This window comes from Pogona vitticeps, chromosome 4 (assembly GCF_051106095.1).
Source record: "Pogona vitticeps strain Pit_001003342236 chromosome 4, PviZW2.1, whole genome shotgun sequence".
Taxonomy (NCBI): Eukaryota; Metazoa; Chordata; class Lepidosauria; order Squamata; family Agamidae; genus Pogona; species Pogona vitticeps.
The window spans coordinates 101,314,858-101,337,513 of record NC_135786.1 but is presented as its reverse complement, the minus strand read 5'-3'; the positions used below and the strand labels follow the sequence as shown (position 1 = coordinate 101,337,513).

Genomic DNA, 22,656 nt, shown 5'->3' with positions numbered 1-22,656 from the left:
TCCAAGAAGGAATGGAGCCAAGCCAATGCGAGGCCACCAATTCCCAACTCGGAGAGCCTCCCCAGGAGGATACCGTGGTCAATGGTATCAAAGGCCGCTGAGATGTCGAGGAGGACCAGCAGGGACACTTTGCCCCTGTCAGCCTCCCTCAGTAGGTCATCACACAGGGCCACCAATGCCGTTTCTGTGCCATGGCGCGGCCTGAAGCCCGACTGAAATGGATCCAGGGCATCTGTTTCATCCAGGTGCGCTTGAAGCTGATCGGCCACCACCCTCTCCACCACCTTACTTAGGAAAGAAACATTGGCGACGGGCCTGTAATTGCCAATCTCGTCCGCCGCCAAACTTGGTTTCTTCCTGATGGGCCTAATGAGTGTCTCCTTGAGGGCAGATGGGAATCTGCCCTCAAGGAAAGACCCATTAATTATTACGGTGGCCCATTCCGTTGTTGTAGGCCTGGCTGCTTTGATTAGCCAGGCCAGACAGGGGTCCAGGGAGGAGGTGGTGGCGCGACAGCGATCAAGCGCCCTGGCGACAGTGTCAGGCGTGACAGGCTGAAAGGAGTCAAAAATTGCCGGGCAAGACGGAGCGCTGGACATCTCAGCTCGACTAACTGTATTCAAAAAAGGAGACAGGTCCCGGCGGATGGCCTCCACTTTAGATTTAAAAAATGCTGCAAATTGGTCCGGTGTAAAACTAGGGGGAGGCCCATCACCCGGGCCAATTCCGGATAGGTCGCGCACTATACGGAATAATTCCGCCTGCTGGTTGGACGCTTCGCTTATCCGGTTAGCGAAGTATGCTCGACTGGCAGCCTTTACCTTAGCCAGGTAAAGGTTAGTGGCGACCTTAACAGCTATCCAATTATAATCCGTCGGGTCCTTTCTCCATTTGCGCTCTAGCCGTCTCCTGACCCGCTTCAGCGCCCGGAGGTCCTGGTTAAACCAGGGTGCCAGGCGGGCTCTGCGTCGGAGAGGGCGTTTAGGTGCGATCATGTCTACAGCCCTGACCGCAGCGGCGAACCAGCTGTCGGCCAGAACCTCGACAGGAGCGCCAGCCAGGTCAGCCATAGCACCTCTCATGGCATCCTGGAATCCAATCGGATCCAGTAGCCTTTGAGGGCGGACCATAACAATAGGTCCCTGCTCCCTGCGAGGGGGGAGGGCCATGTTGAGGTTATATTTTATTAGGTGATGATCCGACCATGACAGGGCGACCGACTCTTGATCTTCTTTCCAACTGTCTCTCTTATTTCCAACTGCTTTCTTCCATTCTCTTGCAACTGCCACTCTCACTCTGCCTTCTTATTTGCAGACTCCACTCCTCCCATAGGCTCATGCAAATTAGATCTGGACATGAGTGACAGGAGTGACGCGGGACTGATCGTCACACCCACTAACCTTTGGATGATATACAATTTAAGATATTTAAAGCCATTAAAACACATAATTCATAAAGTACTATCAAAACAGATTGGCTTCTCTATTAAAAGTTGTGTTTGTTTGTTTGTTTATGTATTTATTGCATTTATACCCCACCCATCTAGTCAATTGACTACTGTGTTGATCTGCTGTGGACAGAATTGGTCAAAGTAGATCCTTGGGGGCCCTCACAGCTTTCTTCTGAAGTAAGTGCCACTTATTATACATGCTCTTTTATTTGAGCTTCCATTTCCCATCAGCCTTCTTCCTAAGGAATCTGGAAACAAGTTGCTCAAAAGCGCAGCCCTTATCCTGAAGTAATCTCATTGAATTTAGTGGGATCTACTCCCAAGTAACTTTTTCTTCAAAAGGCCCTCAGACCTACTACCAATTTCCTAGCACAGACACTACCAATTTGACTTCAACTCCTTTTTTAAAACCTATATCTAAATTTAGTATCTAGCTTTGCTGATGTAAAGACTGTCATGTTATTTTGTGCTTCTATAGACCAGTTCAGAAGTTCTACCTCATCAAACAATGGAAGAGGTTACAGCAAGATTACAGATAGGAGAGGAAATGTGAATTGATGTTAAAACACTTTCCCCACTATGTCTGCAATCTCCATTTTGCAGATCAGTGTGACTGTGAAGAGGCAATGACCACCATATCAGACCAGACTTTTGGACTTTCCATTTCTTCTAATTGTTAATACTGTAATTGGTAATCTGCAATGGCAACATAAAGCAGTAATAAAAGCTGAAGATCAGGTAACAGAAGATAGAGAAATGGAGAGGAGTATAATCTCACCCTTGCTTTTCAATTTGTACTCAGACCACATCTTTAGAGAAGCACTTCTTGATTCAAAAGACAGTTTCATTGTCACTAGAGACATTATATACAACATCTGATATGCAGACAGTAGTATCACTAGCTGACAAATCTGCAAATGCTACTCAAAAAAGTCAGTTAAGTCAGTAATGAAGAAACCTAGGAAGGCATTTTAAGAAAAGCAAGTTCATGTTAATAAAAAGCAAGCGGACTAAGAAATATGATTAAAGGTCCACAATGAAAGTATGATGTGTGGTAGGAAATGTAAGTACTTTCAAATCTGATTGAACAAGCAGTGAATTATAGTCACACTCTAAAAATCAAAATACAGATGAATGAAGGCAACTTTTTAAAGATGACATATATGCACAAAAGCTAAAATCAGTTATGAGAATTAACATTGTATAGTCCTATGTATTTTTAGTTCTACCACATGGCATGGAATTATGGATTTAACATAGGCAGCTACAAAAATCATCCAGGCATTTCAGATTTGGATTTATCACATGATACTAATAATTTATTGGACTGAAGAAATACAAGGAAAAATAAATGGGCCAAAAAGCATAAAAAATATGTAAAAACCTAGAATATTAGAATACTTTTATCACATAAGGAGAGCAAAATCTACTGATTGTTCCAGTTGATTCTGGTTTTTCTTTTTTTTTCTTTTTTCTTTTTGGCGAGGAGCTTAAAACACAGCATGGACCATAACCTGGGATTGTGTAGTTTTTAGCGGTACTCTTCCTATGTCAATCTACTGAAATAAGGCACTACTCACACTTTGCAGGAACAGATTGGCAGAATAATGTAGCTAGATTTTTTTAAAATACATGCAGCAGTTGTTATTCCACCTTATGAATATTCAGCTCTAAGGCTGTTGTCTGCCCTTTCTTCAATCATAAAAACCAGTTGTTATTTTCCAACAGGGCTTAAAAGAATGAGCTAGGGTGGGAGTGGGACATGGGAGAGCCAAGCTCAAGTATCCACCCATGAAACTCAGTGAGTGGCCCTGAGCCAGTTGCTTTCTCTTAGCTTCGCTTATCTCACAGGATTGTTCAGAGGATAACATGGGGAGGAGGAAAACCATGTACATTGCTTAGAACTAACTGCAAGAAGTAAATACTGCACATTAAAAAACTGTCATGCATGAAACAGCACAGTCCCCCCCACCCCCGGCATCTAGCAACGATGTCAGGACAATTTATGTTACCAAGCCTCGTATCCAAAATTAGATATCTTTCTTTACACACACCAGATGGTCATAGTCTGTGTGATTTTTTTTCTTTCACATTAACATGTAACTCTCTTCCACAATCCTACACCAGATGGTCACACAGTGAAAGATTTCAAACACTATTCCTATACCTCACTACTCTTCACCACGGAACAACACCCAGTGATTACAGCACTGTGGAGAAGAGTTTAGACAAATGCATACTGTTCAGGATTTAAGATTTCCAGGCTGTGCTGAAATTCATTCTTAATCCTAGAATTCCATTGTCTTTGGATGAGTCATTATATGTCAAATTGCATCCAAATCATGCTAACGTTTACCCATAAGCAAATCCAATAAAATAATAATAGTGTGCTGTCAAGTCAATTCTGATTTATGACAACTTTTTTTTCAGGGTTTTCTATATGGAGATAACTCAGAAGTGATTTATCACTGTAAGGTAAATACATACAATGGAGGATGGCAAAGTGCAGCCCTCTAGAATGGTTGGACTGCAACTACTGTGTTTCCCTGAAAATAAGATCTAACCTGAAAATAAACCCTAGTATGATTTTTCAGGATGCTTATAATATAAGCCCTACCCCCCAAAATAATCACCAGTTAAGTGAAATCCTACCCTCCACCATTGTGCAGCAACCAGAAGAAGATGACATGACTGTATTTGAAGAAATGTAGATTGTTGTACATGAAAAAAATAAAATATCCCCTGAAAATAACCCCTAATGCGTTTTTGGAGCAAAAAGTAATATAAAACACTGTCTTATTTTTGGGGAAACACAGTATCACTGGCTATGCTGGTTACATCGATAGGAAGTGCAACCAAAAACATTTAGGAAGCACTATTTGTCCATCTTAAATAGCAACCTTAACATTATTTACTCAAATAATAAGTGTTATGGAATATATTAGTCTAAATCTGATTACGGTATATATGCTTGCCAGTGTAACTCCAATGTCATAAATCTCAGTAGCAAATCACCACTATTCACAAAGTTACTGCTTGTATTTCTTGTCACACAACAGTTGTGTGACTTGGGGCACAACAAGAAATGCAGACTTCCATGTTGTAAATTTACACTGTTGGACTAACACAGTTGAAGTTATTAACAGTATTCCAGCTAGTGGGATTTACTTCCAAGTAAACATGCACAGGACCCCATAGTAAAAATTGATGGCACTTGTTCAGATAGTGTAGTACATTTTTGTATGAGCCCACTGACCTTGACAACCTGGGTAGACAAAGATTCTACAAAACCCTGTAAAGTTCTGCTATTTAGTAAATTAAAACCTTAAGCACTGTTGAGCCACACTGTATGGGAAGACAGCAGAAAGAATATGTGAGGGTTCTAAGGATGGCTCTTCCTTTTCGCCAAAGAAAGTAACAGATTTACGGGGTTTAGAAATCAATGTAATGTTTACTGCGGTATTTAACAGAAAAACGGTGTCAGAAAACATTCCAACTTTTGTCTCCTAACAACGGGTCAGAGAGGGGTTTCCAATCTTCTTCTTTAAAGGGATTTCCCCCAACAGTGTTCCATGGCCCCGGCCTGTCTCCTGGCATGTCAGAGTTCAGTAATAATCCAGGTTCCCATTCGAGTAGGGGTATGGTGTCCTCATCTCGGAAGTCCACCCAGGTTGGTTCCCTGGAGGGTGCAGGGGTCTGCTGAGTATCCCCTCATCTGGGTCTCCATCACCCTCAATTCGGTCCTCTCCCTTCTTTTGCTCTCAACACGCTCCTTTTCTTCCCTCAGTTTTCTTCTCCACTCCTTCACCTCTGTCTCACCCCAATAGGATGGCCGAGGTGTCACCTCCCTCCGTCTCCTATAATCTGCTTCTTCCTTAGGTACACAGAGTCTCTCCCACTTCCCCGTCCACAGATCTTGCATCCATACCCATTCCCAACCTGGAGGCAGTTCCCCTTCCTTCCCTTTTATATCTGCGAACATCGCCTCTACTTCCACCTGGGGTTTTTGCTCTTTTCCCGCCATCGTTTTTCCCGCTCTCCCCAACCGTCAACCATTGTAGTTCTTTGTCCATAGGCACAGGGTCTGTTTCTGGAGCCTCTGTCTTTTGGGGGCAGGCCACAGGTGAAGTTTGTACCCCTTTTTCTATGGAGAGGGGACGAGCCGGCACTCCACTGAGAACTGATCTTGCTTCCAGTCTCACAGAATACAACACATTTGCCTCAAATTATAGACTATTTTAAAACAGATCCTCTGAAATTGATGAAACAAATCATGGCTAATTTGAATCCCAAATGTTAACTCTTGCAAGAGTTAAGCCAAGATCTATCCCATACTGTCCAGTGGGTCCTGAAACAGAGGACCTTCCCTCCACACAATTTTTGCTTTAGTAACTACTTCTAATATTTTCATGGGAAGTTCCTTGGAGTTGGATTGCCATTGAAATAGAATCAATATTAACAATATTTCATTGTCAACATAATTATTCTTATGTTGAATACTACTTTCATTGCAGCCATATTCAATTATAATTTTTCTTCAGTGCAGATGAGATACATGATGCACTAAAATTATAATTTAGAAAACACATTTACTGAAAATGAGCATTATAAACAAATCATGAGGCTCAAGCAATCTATTCTTGTGTACCCTACTTTTTAACTCCAGAAGTGACTGAAGCATTTAACAGAATACATCCTGATTCCTACCTTTTAGCAATTTGTTCTCTATTGCTTCATGTTAAGTACTGTAGTTTATTCTGCAATCACACAGCTAACGAGGGAGGTGGGTTAGATTGTGATGTAGATTGCACCCCAGTTAGGCATGTAAAAATCTATCTGCTTTATTTTTGTAGCACTTTCTCCCACAATTCCAGCAGCATTTCAATGTGGGTTTGACTGGCATGAAATCAATTCAGTCACGATTTAATTTTTCTTTGAAAGATTTTTGACAATTTAAATGAAAATGATTTTTTTCATTTAAATTGTGATTTAAATCTCTTTTTTAATTCTATTTTTTAATCTTTTTTAATTCTATTTTTTAAAATTCTATTTTTTTTAAAAAATCTATTTTAAAAAAACCTTATCCAGCCTGATTCTCATTCTCTTGCCGGGTAGGTGGGGCTCGTCAGCCATGGAAGGCAGCCCATCTAGGAGAAGGAAAACTCCAATTTCAAACCTCCACTGCCTTGTGGCTATATCCACTCATGGAAAAGGCTTCAGGAGTTAACCTCGAGGCAAAATCCGGAGCTGGAGTCCCGAAGGCAGCATGTGTCGTTCTGCCAACTCCTGCGACGTTGCTGGAACCAGTTGTATTGGCTCTTGCCTTTCCATTGGACCATTTCAGCAATGTGGAGAGGGGGGATCTGCTGCTTGGGTAACAGCCTATCCTCCATATTACCTTACCCAGGCTTCATGCTCTGGAGAGGACACTCCTCGATTCAGAGCATGTTACCATAGTCTCTCGAGACTGAAGGATGCCTATGCATAAGTACACTGACTTTTGAGTAACTATGCATAGGATTGCATTGTTCCTGAAATCAGCTTTCTTTAAACTATGCAATTGGAAGAATGTGGAATAATTGGTAAGGTTTTTTCTAAGTAATAAAGAGTATAACAATTAATTTTTGGGACTGCACAGAGGTACAAACGGCCTTTGCTGTGGCCTCCTACAGAACAAGAGCTATTGAAAGAACTTTGGGATTCCCATGGCAAGGGAAAAACAACCTGCCTTCCCTTTCCGCTCGTTTTTCCTACTGTATGATCTGTATTAAATTGTGAAATAGAATTTAAAGTTCGACCCTCTACCATTCTGCTAGGCTGCTTTTTGCTGTGCAATCGCCCTGCCTACTTAATGGAATCTTAGTCCGATTTAGCTTACATCCAGGAAATGTCTTTTGATTTGTAGAGGGTGAACAGACAGAAGAAAGCATTAGGGTAGTGGAGATGGAAAATTCAACAGCTGTAGTTTGCATTAAAAGCAACACCTGCTGAAATGTCAGTTTTTAAACAACTACTAAAGATGCAGGAACCCAGCCTATTTTTTAATCGGGTCACTCCATTCCAGTATATATGTTGCGAGCTACTTTCAGAATAAAGGAACGTGGGTCTAAATTAAAACATCTTTTATTTAAAAAAAAAGTTATGAAGAAATTGCCCTTTATAAAATCACAGTAATTGTCAGAGGCAGGCTCATTTCGGGGGGCCCCATTCCCCCCCTTTTTTTGCAGCTCCTCGTCAACAACAGGACACGGGGCTTGCCACAGGCGCACACTCTCACACCCTACCAACGCTTTGCGGAGAGCGCTCTTCTGCGCAGGCTCCACTCGAGTAAAACAAAATGGAGGGAGCGAGGAGAACGTGACGGGAAGCCGACGCATATAATTGGCGAGGAGGAAAAAGGGGCGCGCGCCGGGGTGGGGTGGGGGGAAAAGACGGCCTCATGACTCTATTTTCGCGAGGGCAAGGAGAAGGCGGGCGTCTTAGTAGGCGAGGCGTCATAAACGCTCTCAGTTAGGTCGGGAAGGAGTGCGTGGTGCCTGCTTACCTTGGGTGTTGGAGGTAAAAGGCCAAGCCTTTAGCGCCAGGGAGAAAAAGGCCTGCGGTTTGCGTCTGTGGGCATTGGAGGAAGCCTCAGACCTGTAGATAAGTGCGTGACGTCGCCATATAGTAAAACAGAAGGAATTCCAGGAACGTTTGTTGATGGCTGAGGTGCTAAAAGGACTAGATTCCTGAAAGTAAGAAAGGAAAGAGAGGTCGTAAGGTGGAGGGGGGGGGGAAATCAGCTGGTGAGACTATTTAAAAATGTATATGCCGCCTTTCTTCCAAAGGATGCAAGGCGGCGTACGGTGTTACGATGTGAGGGGGAAATTCCTCTGGCATTGGAGGTTAATCGTTATTTAGCGACCAGGAAAAGGAGAAGTTGAGATTCGCGTTCAGTATGTTGTGTTGCTCAGGAGAGCCTTTCGGGTCGTTTAAGCCGGAATAATCAAATTCCGAGAGATCTTTTTTTAAAAAAAACACGGAATGGAAATTATGATGTTGTTGAGAAAATAGTAATACTGTAATAAGGTTTAAGATCAGTGTAGAAGTCAGTGTGGAGTTAAAATTCGGTCACTACTTCCCCTCAAAAGTGTTCATCTTCCTGGATGGGGAGGAGGTCCAAAAGACTTCCTCTAGGTTCGCCCTGCTTGTTAAATCCTGACTATGGTTGTATCTTAGGGCAGAAAGTGATGACTGGAAGATGAGTCTTTTAATTTGAGATGTGTAGGTGTAATAACCAGTATTTAATATTTTTATTTAAAAATTTGTCCCACCCCTCTAGTGGCCAGTATTCACTTTCCATTTCATGTATGCAATAATAGTTTGAGAAAAGGTTTAGCAAGAATCTTTAATGATAATTCTGTCAAGTCAGTTTAGAATCATGGCAACCCTTTCCAGAGTTTGTTCCTTTCCAGAATAAGGGTTTCCCATCCCCATATTCTGCAGGCACTCTAGGACTAGGATCAACATAATTTTAGTAAGTCCTATAAAACCTGGCATATCAGAGGAAAGGAGATCTGCCAACATCCCTTTCATAACATTTTTGACAGTTTTGTTGGTCTTCTTGTTGATTTGCCAACAATTTTTTCACAGCAAGTGTAGTGCCTAAGTGCTATATTAAAGGTGATTTTGCTTCTCAGAGGCAAATTGAGTTTATTCATAATTATAGTTATAAACTAAAAAATAACATTTGCACCTTATTGATAGCTTTATTCAGAATGTATCAATTTCAGTATAATATTTTCACATACATATGCTTAAGACAGATTTCTATGCTTTTTTAAAACAAAAAAATATGGGTAGAAGTAGATGGTAGTAATCTTTACATTACTTTTTAATCATATAAAAATAAAGGTTTCCAAGAATGCATTGGTACCACAGTTTGCAAGGGTTTAAAGCAAGTGTTGATGCTGTATCAAGAGCTGTAGATTAATTCCTTGCAGTAGGGGGGATGTGAAAAAATATGTATACAGGGAACTAAAATGTCATGGATCAAAATGAGATTTTGGACTTAAAAGAAAGAAGAATGTGCCATATGGGTATTATGAAGAAACATGCACAAAAATTCCTATCTGCAAAATAGTTGCTGTGCTTATTTATTTCTGTCCCTTGTTTTTAGTATTGACAATGGATATAAAGCTGAAGGATAATGAAGTCATAAGGACTGTTAAATTTACACCACCACTGTACAAACAACGTTATCAGTTTATCAAACAGTTAGTGAGTAAGCATGAACCTAAAAAGGTTAGTAAATATTTCTTAAAAAAACATACATTTTCATTATGGCTCACTCCTTTAGAGAGGTGGATGTGGATGTTTAAAGGATAGTTCTGCACCTGTTTGCCACACTTAAGAATAATGGGCCTACATATGTACAAATGGAGAGCACACAGCATTTAGAATAATTTCCCAGAGTGTAAGTATGGTACATTCTAAAACTTGAATACTGTATAAAGTGGTTGGCACAGGATGATTTGTGTATTGTATGTAAAATCTGAGCCAGACAATTCTGACCTTGAGCCAGACATCCTGGAGAGTGAAGTCAAGTGGGCCTTAGAAAGCGTGGCAGACAACAAGGCCAGTGGAGGTGGTAGCATTCCAGTTGAACTATTTAAAATCTTAAAAGATGACGCTGTTAAGGTGCTACACTCAATATGCCAGCAAGTTTGGAAAACTCAACAGTGGCCAGAGGATTGGAAAAGATCAGTGTACATCCCAATCACAAACAAGGGCAGTGCCAAAGAATGCTCCAACTAACATAGAATTGCACTCATTTCACACGCTAGCAAGGTTATCCTCAAAATCCTCCAAGGCAGGCTTCAGCAGCATGTGGATCGAGAACTCCCACAAGCTGGATTTCGAAGGGGCAGAGGAACTTGAGACCAAATTGCTAACATGTGCTGGATTATGGAGAAAGCCAGAGAGTTCCAGAAAAACATCTACTTCTGCTTCATTGACTACGCAAAAGCCTTTGACTCTGTGGACCACAGCAAACTATGGCAAATTCTTAAAGAAAAGGGAGTGCCTGACAACCTGAGAAATCGATACGTGGGACAGGAAGCAACAGTTAGAACTGGGTATGGAACGACTGATTGGTTCAAAATTGGGAAAGGAGTACGACAAGGCTGTATATTCTCCCCCAGCTCATTTAACTTATATGCAGAACACATCATGCAAAAGGCTGGACTGGAGGAAACCCAAGCCAGAATTAAGATTGCCGGAAGAAACATCAACAATGCAGATGATACCACTCTGATGGCAGAAAGTGAGGAGGAATTAAAGAACGTCTTAATGAGGGTGAAAGAGGATAGCACAAAAAATGGTCTGAAGCGCAACATCAAAAAAACTAAGATCATGGCCACTGGTGCCATCACCTCCTGGCAAATAGAAGGGGAAGATATGGAGGCAGTGACAGATTTTACTTTCTTGGGCTCCATGATCACTGCAGATGGTGACAGCAGCTACAAAATTAAAAGACGCCTGCTTCTGGGGAGGGAAACGATGACAAACCTAGACAGCATCTTAAAAAGCAGAGACATCGCCTTGTCCACAAAGGTCTGCATGGTCTTGAGAGTCCCCTGGAGTGCAAGGAGAACAAACCTATCCATTCTGAAGGAAATCAACCCTGAGTGCTCACTGGAAGGACAAATCCTGAAGCTGAGGCTCCAGTACTTTGGCCATCTCATGAGAACAGAAGACTCGCTCGAAAAGACCCTGATGTTGGGAAAGTGTGAGGGCAAGAGGAGAAGGAGACAACAGAGGATAAGATGGTTGGGCAGTGTCATTGACGCTACCAACATGAATTTGACCCAACTCCAGGAGGCAGTGGAAGACAGGAGGGCCTGGCGTGCTTTGGTCTATGTGGTCACAAAGAGTCGGACATGACTAAATGACTAAACAACAACAACAGTGTAAAATCTGATACAGTGGTGCCCTGCATGTTTAGCGAAATCGTCATCATGTGAAATCAGTTTCCCCATTGGAATGCATTGAAACCCGTTTAATGTGTTCCAATGGGGAAAATATCTCGTCGTCCAGCGAAGATTGCCCATAGGGAAGCCATTTTGTGAGCGCCGATCAGCTGTAAAAATGGCTGCCCTGCGAAGCATGGGTCCGGAAAACAGGGCAGCCATTTTGCAGAGCCGGAAAAATCGTCGTTTTGTGAACAAACAGTTTGCGAAGCACGGACCTGATTGACATCCAGCGAAAATCCCCCATTGGAATGACTGTTTTGCGAATTGCTATAGCGATCACAAAAAGTCATTGTAATGTGGATTCGTCGTTCAGCAGGGTCGTCGTCTTGCGAGGTACTACTGTATGTGCGTTTTTTCATACTTTGTAAGTTACTTGAGGTATAATGCAGTCAAAATCTGTAACTGCCAATCTGTACAAAAGCCTATCTAATACTGCATGTAGTATCTCTCTGTCTGGAAAAAGCTTTTTATTTTAAAGAATATACATAATAATTGCTTTCATTGCTTGGAATATACAGTGTCTTTATTACAAAAGCACTTCCCTGATGGAAGGTATGCAGAATGGAAAAGGCCTGACCCCAGAAACACAGACTATGCAGTTTAAATTCATCTTTTTTATTGATGCTTAGTTGCAAGTAGCTAGCTTATTTGGGAACAAGGAGTGTGTTTCTGCCATAGTAAATTATCATTGCCTTGTACTGGTATCTAAATATGGAATAGACCTGTCTGGCATAATAGTTATTTTTAAAGATGCTTTGGGGAAAATGGATTATTGCCTGCACTTATACAAGAAACTTCACATCTTACTCTTCTTTTTCATTTTCCTATTGTGATCCTAAGTTCCTTCTTACCTCAACTAGGAGACACTGGCCAAACCTGGCTCACCAGGAAAGTGAGCCAGGTTTGTTTGCGTGCACGGATGTACGAAAAATCACCAGTTTACACCTCTTTTAGCCTAAATTTCTTGCTGTTTTTCCTAGTGGTGCCAGATCTCACCATTGTACCTTACATGATAGAAGTACTCATAAGCCCAAAATTAGAGGGATTTTTGATTCCTACATTATAAATATTTTGGTGAAGTATATAACAACCTGAAAGTCAACTGGGTTAAAAATATGGATTATTAGGTTGCTGAGTTAACACACTCTAACTGACAGGTGGCAGATTTGGGATGTGCTGACTGCAGGTTGCTCTGGATGCTGAAATTCTGCCGTTGCATTGAAGTACTCGTGGGACTAGATATCAATGAAGATGTGATGAAGGAGAAAATGTAAGGAGAAAGAATGCACTTTTTCTTTTGTTAAAGCAGGCTTTTAATGTCCTAGAAATCTCATATATAAGTATAAAAAGATGGCACAGGATGAAGCAGGAATATGAAGAGCTTAGTTTCCCCCTTTTTAAAAAGAAGGTGGAAAGATTCCTGAGGCTTCTTACTTAACAGCTCAGTTCTAAACAAAAGACTAAGAGTTAGCTAAAGGATTTGAACCAGTGGATAGAATGGCAGAAACTCACTAGGAGGTGGTGGTTTTTAGAAGTATTTTTAAAATATCTCTTGTGCCTTGAAAGCTCGATTAGCGTCACTGTATGTGAGAAGCTATTTGATGGCACATAGCACATACATGCACATCAGAATGAGAAAAGAGCACGCCTACCATTGTTTGCTAGTTGCTCTTTCACATTCTACAGGCAAGTTTTTCATAGCCATTAAGATCTTTATTTTCAAGCTTAAAGTATCAGTTCAATAATAACCAATAAGTGAATGAATGGTGCTTTCTTCCAAATACTGTATTTATTTCAGTTAATTTCACTGAACATGTTAGCTAAATTGTCATGTAATATTTAGATAGTAAATAAGATGTCCTTATTGCCCACTGAAATAAGTGCAAATTGAAGAAAACTGATATGTCTAATATCATACCATGGCCTTTTACATGTGAAACAAAAAAATTCTGGTTGAATTCACCTTGTCAAAAATATTAATGTGCCTTAAACAATACATATTAATAGATGGTCTATGATAGATCTGCAGGAATGTTTCTGGCCTGTCAAGCTTTGCTATGGTATCTGCACATTAGTCCTTCCTCTTTTAAAACTTTTGAAAGCTTTTGAGACCATCTCAAAAACTGTTGGGCTGTTTCCAGTTGAAAAATGCAAATTAAAGGTTTGTACCAAGAAACAAAATCTTCTGAAAATAATTTGTCCCATAAGTTGTGCGTGCTGTCAGTATAACATACATGAAACAAGGAATATAGAGAGTAAACAGATGGGATTAATTTTTTTTTTCTGCTTTGCCTTGAAATTGTGCAGACCTAATGACTTCAGGTGATATGTCAATCTCTTTGTCTGTATTGAGGGCAAACACTGAAGTTGCTGGTGAGGTTGAAGATGCAGTGAACGTCAGTATCTGATTCTTTGAGACTTGAAACATTAGTTGCACTTTAATGGTTTAAATTCTAAGCAATATTGAATTTCATAGTTTAAATATTTAATATGAAGTACTGTACCCGTATTTTTCCGTATACAGTGGTGCCTCAATTTATGAATTTAATCTGTCCCAGAAGATGTTTGTAAGTGGAAATGCTCATATGTCGATGCACCATTTCACATTGAAATGCATGGGAATGGGATTAAGCTGTTCCAGCATTTTAAAAAAATAAAAAAATAACACTGCAAGCCCCTGGGGCTGCAAAAAACAACACAAATCCGAAAATAAACATAAACATAACCCCACCAGTCCAATCCCACCCTGCAAAAGCCAACCAAAACAGTAAAAAGCAAAAAGCAGCGCCTTATTGCCACTGCCCAGCCCAGGCTCCACCGCCACCACTGGCGGGAGGCTTCCCGGGCTTCCAGCACCGCTGCAGGGAGGCATCCTGGGCTTCTGGCACCACCACCAGGAGGCCTCCCGGGCTTCCAGTGCCGCCTCCAGGAAGCCTCCGGGAGTCCTCCCATTACCTCACCGTCCCAGGGGGAAGGCTGGCTTCTGTCCAGGGAGGAAGTCCCGCGGGGATGCACAGGCAGCCGAGTGGGACAGGAGCGAGGCTCCCTCCTTTCCTCCTCTCCGCCGCCCCATCATCCCACAGCAGCAAGAGCCCTTCCTCGGGTCGTTGGGCACTCTTGTGGACAGGGTGCTGGGAGCCTAGGTGCCCCAGAGCCGAGAGAACCGGAGTGCACCTGGCCAGCCCTGGCATATTCCTCCCGTGGCACCAGCTTTCCCAGACGGGCTGGCAAAAGTTGGCCAGGCTACAGTCTATGTCCATGTCTGGCAGACCACCACCCCCGGCCAGCCTTCCCCCCCCCCCCCGCAGCAGGGCAAAGTTTGGCGGCGGCGCCCCTCCTCCCTACATGCGGGGCTGGCGGGTGCAGGGGAGTCACCTCTGCCAAGCATCTTGAAGGCATGGCGGCTGGTCCCTGAGTGGCGCACACACTGGGCAGCGGCAGGGACTGAGGAGTCAGCGGTGACTGCTAGTCTGAGAGCCTCGTTGGAGGACGGAGCAGTCACATTGTGCAGCCGGCGGTGGATGCCAGAGAGGCTTCCCATTGGTGGCGGTCGCGGCAGCGGTGGAAGCCCAGGAGGCTGAGCATGCCCGGGATGGTCCAGCGGCTTGCCTCCCAGTGGTGGCGGTGGAAGCCTGGGAGGCTGAGCCTCCTTTTTCCTAACCATTGGGGCGAAAGAGCTACAAAGAAACAGCCTTTTCGCCACCAATGATTTGAATTTTCCGCCTTTTTCTGTTCTTATGTCAAAGCTCCGCTCGTAAGTTGAAGCAAAATTTTGTGAGCAGAGCTGCTCGTAAGTCGAAATGTTCATAGGTAGGGGACGTTCATAAGTTGAGGCACCACTGTATAAAATGATACATTTGTCTAAAATCTTTAGACTAAAATTGATGGTCTTCTTTTACACGGAATTAAGCTGAGGAGAGAACAAAATAATTGGAAGGGGGAAGGGATCAAAGCAATCCTGCTGCGCAATCCTGCAAAGCCAGTGGTGGGGCTTAGGAAGTGGCAGGGAAAGCAGTGAGCAAAGGGGTCCTGCAGCCCTTTGCTCACTGCTTTCCCTCTCCTTTTGCTAAGCCCAATTTTTCTAATTTGGGGTTAGAAAAGTGTGGGTTGTCTTATATATCAGGGTGTCTTATAAATGGAAAAATACGGTATTTGCACAACCTTATTTTATATTGAATATATAAGCTGGGAAGCACAGATGCAAGAGAGAGAAGGAGAATATGTGAGCAGAAACAATTACTGTATCAGGGTTTTTTCATGCTGTACAAGTTACTCTTTGCTTCTAGGCATATGCTGTCGCCTCTTCCTGGTGACTATCTCCAGCCAAGTGAGAGATCTCTGACAGTTATCCTTCTTCAAGGTTCAGTTGTTCACAAAGATCCGTGCATGCTGGGCTTTGACATGATAACATGTATTGAATTGTGAGTATACTTACCTGGTTAGTTTCTTTCAAAGAGGATTCCAAATTTTCTCTAAAAACCAGATCTGCTGATAAAACAGACATTTTTGTCATATATACTGCAAACCCTCTTTCTTAGTTGGAAGGAACTTCTGGTAAATTAAAGTATGCTGTCTTATATTTGGAGGAAATGGTAGAAAAATGTATGTGAAAGAGGGAAGCAAACTGAGTTGGTGTATATATAAAGAAGATAAATTTACATCAGCTTATTATAACTCTGTGTACTTTCATTATTCTCTTAAAGGAGATGTCCTCAATTTGATCAGGGAAATAAGATCTTTGTAATCTTCTCCTTTCAGAATAGAACATCTGGAGGAAAAAGAACTGGAGAAATTTCCAGAAGTTGTATTTGGGTTTATGTCTCCAAGTATGATCATAATTAGCACACCAAACTCAGAATTTAATCATTTGCTTTCAACTGTAACATCATTCAGACACCCAGATCATAAATTTGAATGGAATCGAGCACAATTTCAAAGCTGGTGAGTTCATGCTATGTTTTGTATCTTTGGCAATCACAAATTAATAGACTTGGTTGTGGTTAAAGAGCAGTAAAATGATCCTACCCTTAATGTTGATAGCTTCTGTCATTCTGATGTTATTGTGGAGTTTTCCATTTGTACCCTACTGCTTATTTTAGAAATGGCAGTGCATGTGCCACAATATGATAGGTAATCCACTTTTATTCTAAATATCTTATTCCTTTGTTTAAACCCCTGGACCTTTAAAATTACATATGCACTTTAGTAAAGTGAACGTCTTGACAAGCAAAAACCAGGAAATTTCTCAAATGCAGATGCAGTGGTGTTGGTCTTGCATATCACTCTGCTTCCTTCCTCGGGCCACCATTCCTGCCAGGTCTCTGCACCCATGTTTACTTCTATAATACAAGAACCAGCAGTCCGTGTAAAAATAGTTTAAATTTAATTATAGAATTATAAGGTGATTGTGAGACAGACAACCAGGAAGACAGGGTTGGAGTTTCCAACCTCAGGTTCACCCAGTAATTGCAGGGGAGACATTAATCATTTTAGAAGAAACAACAAAAGATGGAGATACAGGAAAGGGAAATAGATTGGTAGAGTGAGAAAATGCAGCCCCTAGAGCAGTGGTGGCGAACCTTTTTGAGCTTGCGTGCCCAAACTGGGGAAAAAAACAAACAAACAGCGGGCGGTGTGCTGCAACGGCGGTGGAACCGGAAGTGGTGGCGAAAGGGGGAATCTCGGCACGCAGGTGCCTCGAGACCCCAGTCTGGATCCGCTGCCAGCACCAGCTGCTCCAGATCTGCCTGCCAAAGCTTCTCAGGTTTGGCTGCTGGGGGGGGGGAGCAGCAATCTGGCATCTTATGGCTCACGTGCCGGCAGAAAGGGCTCCATGTGCCGTCCGTGGCACACATGCCATAGGTTCGCCATCACTGCCCCAGAGGATAAGTAAGAGTGGAGGAGGAGAAAAAGATGGGAGGCAGTGGCTTATAAAAAAGGAGTTTGGATGATAAGGGGGAAGATTGGAAGGTTGCAGTGAAGGAACAGGTAGTGGAAGTAAACTTGGTAAATTTAGGGAAGCAAAATGAAGTTCATGGCAAGGATGGAAAGAGATAGTTAAAGAAAATTCCTAGAAAGGGAAACTAGCAACCTGAGTGCCTAGACCACTGGTTCTTAACCTTGGGTTACTCAGGAGTTTTGGACTGCTACTCCCAGAAGCCTTCACCACCAGCTGTCCTGACTGGGGTTTCTGGGAGTTGCAGTTCAAAAGCATCCAAGTAACAAAGGTTAAGAACCACTGGCCTAGACCATTGGTTCCCAAGCTTTTTTGACTCGCAGCTCCCTTGACTTACTTTGACTAAATATGATAGTTTGGGTGACGAGTGGGGAGCAGGGAGGTGGAAAACTCAGCCTGAGGATTCCAAGTTGCCCCTGGCTGGGTTTGGCAGTGTCCTGAGGCACTGCAGCTCAGTTTGGGTGGAGGCAGCAAGATTACAGACCGTTCAACTCCCAGGAAAAACGTTGTATGGGCGGGAATCATAGCGATGAGAGAGATGTCACTTGCACAAGAACTTATTTCACTGGGAGAGCAAGAAGCTGCTGTGCTCGACTGGCCCCTGATTCGGAAAAGGGGCTGCCAAACACCCCTTATGCAGGAAAGCACAATAAGGAGAAGGGTGGAGTTTGACCACTTATGTTCGGTGGGGCTGTATAAGCCATTCCTGTTGTAGTACCCCTTGCCTTGCCTATGTGAATTCCCTGTTGCATCCTGAAGAACATTTGGAATATCATTGTTGAACCCCAAAAGGGACACAGAAATGTTAGGAGAAAAAAGGGGTATTGAGTCACATAGAAAGAATTGCATTGTTCAGCGTACATTATGGGAAGTTGACTGTGTTGAAAGTTTGAATGGTTGTTGAATAAAAAGTATTACTGTGGTCTCTTTATCTGTGGCACTCCAGTTCTACTAGTCTACTAAAATTTTAGTATTGCCAAATGTATTCATATGCCATATCTAGAACCATTAATGTAGATTTTATTTACACATTACTTCCTAATGATAGTGTGTAATCTGAAGGAAACATACTGGTTTTCACAAGTGGTGTCAAATTGCTTATTTCTCATTACAATAAGTGATAGGGGTTTATCCGTAATTGCTGTATATGCTGAGATTAATTCCAGAACACTCATTACAATGATCATAATCTAAACATACTGCCATAGGCAGAGAAAATTCTAACGGGGTGTATAACATGCTTGGTAAATGTGACAAGATTAGTTGGAATAAATCCTTCTAAATTACTTTGATACAGTATTTTGGTATAAATCTAGGGCCCTTGATGCTGCAGCTCGCTATGACTATACAGTGGAATTTACTGGATTAGGAGCCCCACCTCCTGGAAAAGATGTTGGTTTTTGTACACAAATTGGTGTATTTGTGAGAAATTATCTAAAGAATGGGGAGCATGCCCATTTTGAGAAACACCAAGAATGTGTTTATAAAACTGTAAGTAGATCTCTGACTTCCTAGAAGGACTAAGAAAGGACTGTTTTGTAAGAAAATTGTTGTTCCAATTGTTGTATCTCTTTAACATCAAATAGCCTTGCTCAGTAATGTCTGGGAAGGAAATTGTATTGATTTTCAAGTGTACTTCCAAATAAATGTCTTCTTTGATTGATGAACCAATGGCATAAATAGGTGCTTGGGGGTTTAAAATGGCAACCAGAGTATGAAAACAATTCCTCCTATCAGTTTATATACTTTAAATTTTTATTCATGACCAGCACATTTTTCAGAAAGGAAAATATTTATTATTATACTTTACATTTTAAAAGTGTACAAAAGCATTATCAGCTGATTAAGTATAAAGTACCTTTTTAATGTATATGAAAGCCTAGTTTAGAGTATAATACAGAAGTTCCTGCCAATGGGCTGAATCCAAGTTTGGTCCTGTTTAAAGTAAATCCACTACAATGAATGGTCTTTTTGCTCACAACTTGCTTACATCCTGCTGATTTCAGTAAGCCTATTGACTACTCTAAAGTAGGCCTAAAGTTGGATTTAGCTTTCTGTGTCTTAAGATTAGTTTTGAGCATTTCAGTATAAAATTCTAATTTCACTGTAACAGCAGTGAAAAAAATGAAAGTAGGAGAATTAAGCAGATTACTCTAAATATGTAATCTAGATTAATTTAAATTGTAAATTAAAATTTAAATGAAAGTTATATTTACCTGATTTCACATTACGTTTAACTTAAAGGCTATTTCTTGCACAGACATGGTGCTTTAGTACATCAGTCCTGTAGAAATGGAGTGAGCAAAATATGGTGGTTGGGATCCACATCACTTCCCCCCAAAATTCCTCCTGCCAGTGCTTTCAAGCACACAGTTTCATTTTAAAATGAAGTGTGCAGAAAGCAGATATTTTAAGGCAGTGAGCATATCTGGAAGTGGATCTGTATATTTGATAGGATTTTCACTAGCAGAATTAAAGGAAGAGTAGCATTTTCTTACACTGCCAAATAGGGTTGAAAGTGGTGTGCCTTGGGAGAAAGCTTGTGGACTATCAGTTGCCTACAGCTGCTATGAGTAGTCCCTTGGGGACAAATCTTGTTAAATTCAACAGGACTTACTTTGATCTGCAAACAATCATAGTGTTGTATGTGAAGTGTCCTGCTAATTTTATGCAAACTCTGTCCAATATGGCAAGAAGCCTTATTCATATTATACGTCACATAGGCCTTGCTTTTCTTTTTTTAAAGGCAGAGCTTGATGGTTTTCAAAAGTACAAGAAGCATAACAGCTATTATGCTGTAAGTCACTGTGGTCAGAAGAACATAGAAGTTAAATACTGTATTCTGTCTTCTAGCATTGTCTCCAGTGGTTATTGTGGGGTTTTTTGGGCTCTTAGACTATGTTCTGAAGGTTGTTCCTAACGTTTCACCAGTCTCTGGCCAACATCTTCAGAGGACAGCACTCTGCTCTGGTGCAGTTTGTTTGGGAGTTGAGTATTTATGGCTGTGAAATCAGCTTTTGTCATTTTTGGGAGATGGGTGATTATGGTGATCAATGTGTTTTTGTTGTGAGTGTATTGTTATGATAAGGAGGAGAGATCTGTCACTGTGATTGATAGGTGTCGTTAGCTGGTCTTTTGTGTGCAGTGATCCCTGGTCCTTGTGGCACCAGAACACAGAGTGCTGTCCTCTGAAGATGCCGGCCACAGAGACTGGCAAAACGTTAGGAAGAACAACCTTCAGAACACGGTCTAAGAGCCTGAAAAACCCATTCCCAGCCGTGAAAGCTTTCGCGAATACATTGTCTCCAGACTTGTGCTCATTGAAATTTTGTTGGTACTGGAGGAAATGGCTAGGGCAGCAGTTTTCTCCAGTTCTCCTTTCCTGTGTTGTCATTAGCACATCCAATCCTATTCTGACAGTTATGAAGCCATCTAGAGTAGGACGTTTGGTACAAGCACTGCGGTGAAAGGAGAACTGACTATCTCATTCTGTGCCTCCAGCAGGAAGCCCTTTGTATCTCAGAACAGGCCTTTCAATGGAGGGCAAGAGTGAATCTAAATAAATGTTTAATTATTTGCTGCTTGTGTTGATTAAATTGATGAGACTTGATTGGTTTTGAATATTTGAATTGCACTATATCAACATGTTGCTTTTTCTTCTGTGTTTAAGGTTTTTAAAGCTGTGTATCCAAGTCTTAAGGATGAAAAATATTTGCAAAATGCAGTAGTCAGTGAAGTTGTTTGGACAGCTCATATGATAGCAAAGAAACTATTATCCTACAGAAATGCTATGTATGGAAAGCACTGTGATGATTCGCGTGAAACAGAACTTGCATCTATGTCATTCCACTGTTTCTGGAGACATCTGGATTACCCTTTGGAAACTGATGGGGACAGTAAAAGTACACAGCCATTTATTAATGGAAGCACTGCTTACGTACCTCTTGCAAAGATCTTTTCTTTTCCCAAAGTGAATCAACTTTGTGGTGACCTTGAAACACTTAATAAGCTCATAACTGGCAAAATTGCACTGAGCAGTGATGGATCTACAGTGCTGATTGATACTGAATATGAAAATGAAGAGCAGGAGAATTACCAATGCGTCTAAAAACATTTGCTGATTTTGCGGCTTCCCTAACAGAAGTCTAATGATTAGTACTGTATACGCCTTTGGTTGCTTGTTTAAAAATAACAGATAGGAACCTCTCAACATGCCACTTTTCATGGTGAAAAAGCAATGAAAGGGGGAGGGGCTAGGTGCTGCTCTACTGGATGGAAATGGGTAAGGCCTGTGTAGGGTTTTAAGGGCTGTTTCACCGATAGTAGTCTCCAGCAGTTTGCTTAGTGAATGTTTTGATGTAAAAAAGGTAATTATTACTGAATCTGCATAATACTTTTTTGGCCTCTGGAAGGTCTGTGTCAAAGTATGCTATACTTAATATTTCAGAACATGAATATAAGGATTCAATGTTTTTTGTAGACAAAGTAAATAAGCTTTTCATTTATTTATTTATAATATTTTTTAGCCGCACCATTACCAGTGGCTTCTGGGCGGCGCTATATTTCTGATATACGTGGCGCTAGAACACACATTAGGAACTGATTTTCAGTGAATCAACAACATACAGTATTTGAGTAATTCACAGTAAGCAGTGTCAGCATTGGATTTCTGCAAGATTGACATACAGCATGGAAAAAGAAGGCATGAACATAGCTTGAAAACAAAAGATTTCTTGATCCAGTGTAAGCCGTACACAAAGCACCAGCTACAATCTCACCTAGCCTTTGAATCAAGACCAGCAAATCAAAGTGATTGTAGTACAGATGAGCAAAGGAAATATATTCTATAAGATGGGCAAAAACATAAACCAGAAATTATGTTCTACCAAAGCTCACATCCCTTATCTACTCACTGTCCAAAATCTTGTTGTGTTACATTGGGTCAGATGTCACCTGAATTGGGCCCCAGAAGCATTTAATTTACATGTTTATACCCTGTTTTCAGTTCCCTAGGTCTCCCTTTTCCCCTGGTAGTGTCTTTGAGAAACTTGGGCCTGGGGGGAGGTTGTGCTTTAAAAGTCAAAAATAGTTGCCAGATTATTATGGTGAGGATTGGGGCTGCTGACAATTGCTGACTTTTATTTATTTAAAATATTTATATGCTGCCTTTCTCCTAAAGGATCCAAGGAGACTTACAGATTGAAAGAAACAAAGTTAAAAGCTAAATAATTACAAAA

General features: G+C 41.5%; 1 protein-coding gene across 7 annotated transcripts; it reads left to right on the top strand.

Annotated features, from left to right (window-relative positions):
- The first annotated feature begins 7,872 nt into the window (after positions 1-7,872).
- HENMT1 (HEN methyltransferase 1) lies at positions 7,873-22,656 on the top strand. 7 transcript variants are annotated; one of them, XM_072998047.2, is made up of 7 exons: positions 7,873-8,008; positions 9,609-9,733; positions 12,621-12,733; positions 15,750-15,884; positions 16,222-16,404; positions 18,736-18,910; positions 21,090-22,656. In XM_072998047.2, the coding sequence occupies exons 2-7, from the start codon at positions 9,617-9,619 to the stop codon at positions 21,525-21,527; spliced, it is 1,161 nt and encodes a 386-aa protein (XP_072854148.2). In that variant the 5' UTR covers positions 7,873-8,008; positions 9,609-9,616; the 3' UTR covers positions 21,528-22,656. The 7 variants fall into 7 exon arrangements, with proteins under 7 accessions (XP_072854148.2, XP_072854153.2, XP_072854150.2 ...); XM_020784700.3 differs by having other exon boundaries at positions 7,959-8,184; positions 21,090-22,219; XM_020784701.3 differs by having other exon boundaries at positions 7,966-8,096.

Coding starts and splice junctions, on each gene's coding strand:
- HENMT1 (XM_072998047.2), top strand. CDS start 9,617: ATGGATATAAAGCTGAAGGATAATGAAGTCATAAGGACTGTTAAATTT. Junction 9,734..12,620: donor GTAAGCATGAACCTAAAAAG/GTTAGTAAATAT, acceptor TCTAACTGACAG/GTGGCAGATTTGGGATGTGC. Junction 12,734..15,749: donor GATGTGATGAAGGAGAAAAT/GTAAGGAGAAAG, acceptor CTTTGCTTCTAG/GCATATGCTGTCGCCTCTTC.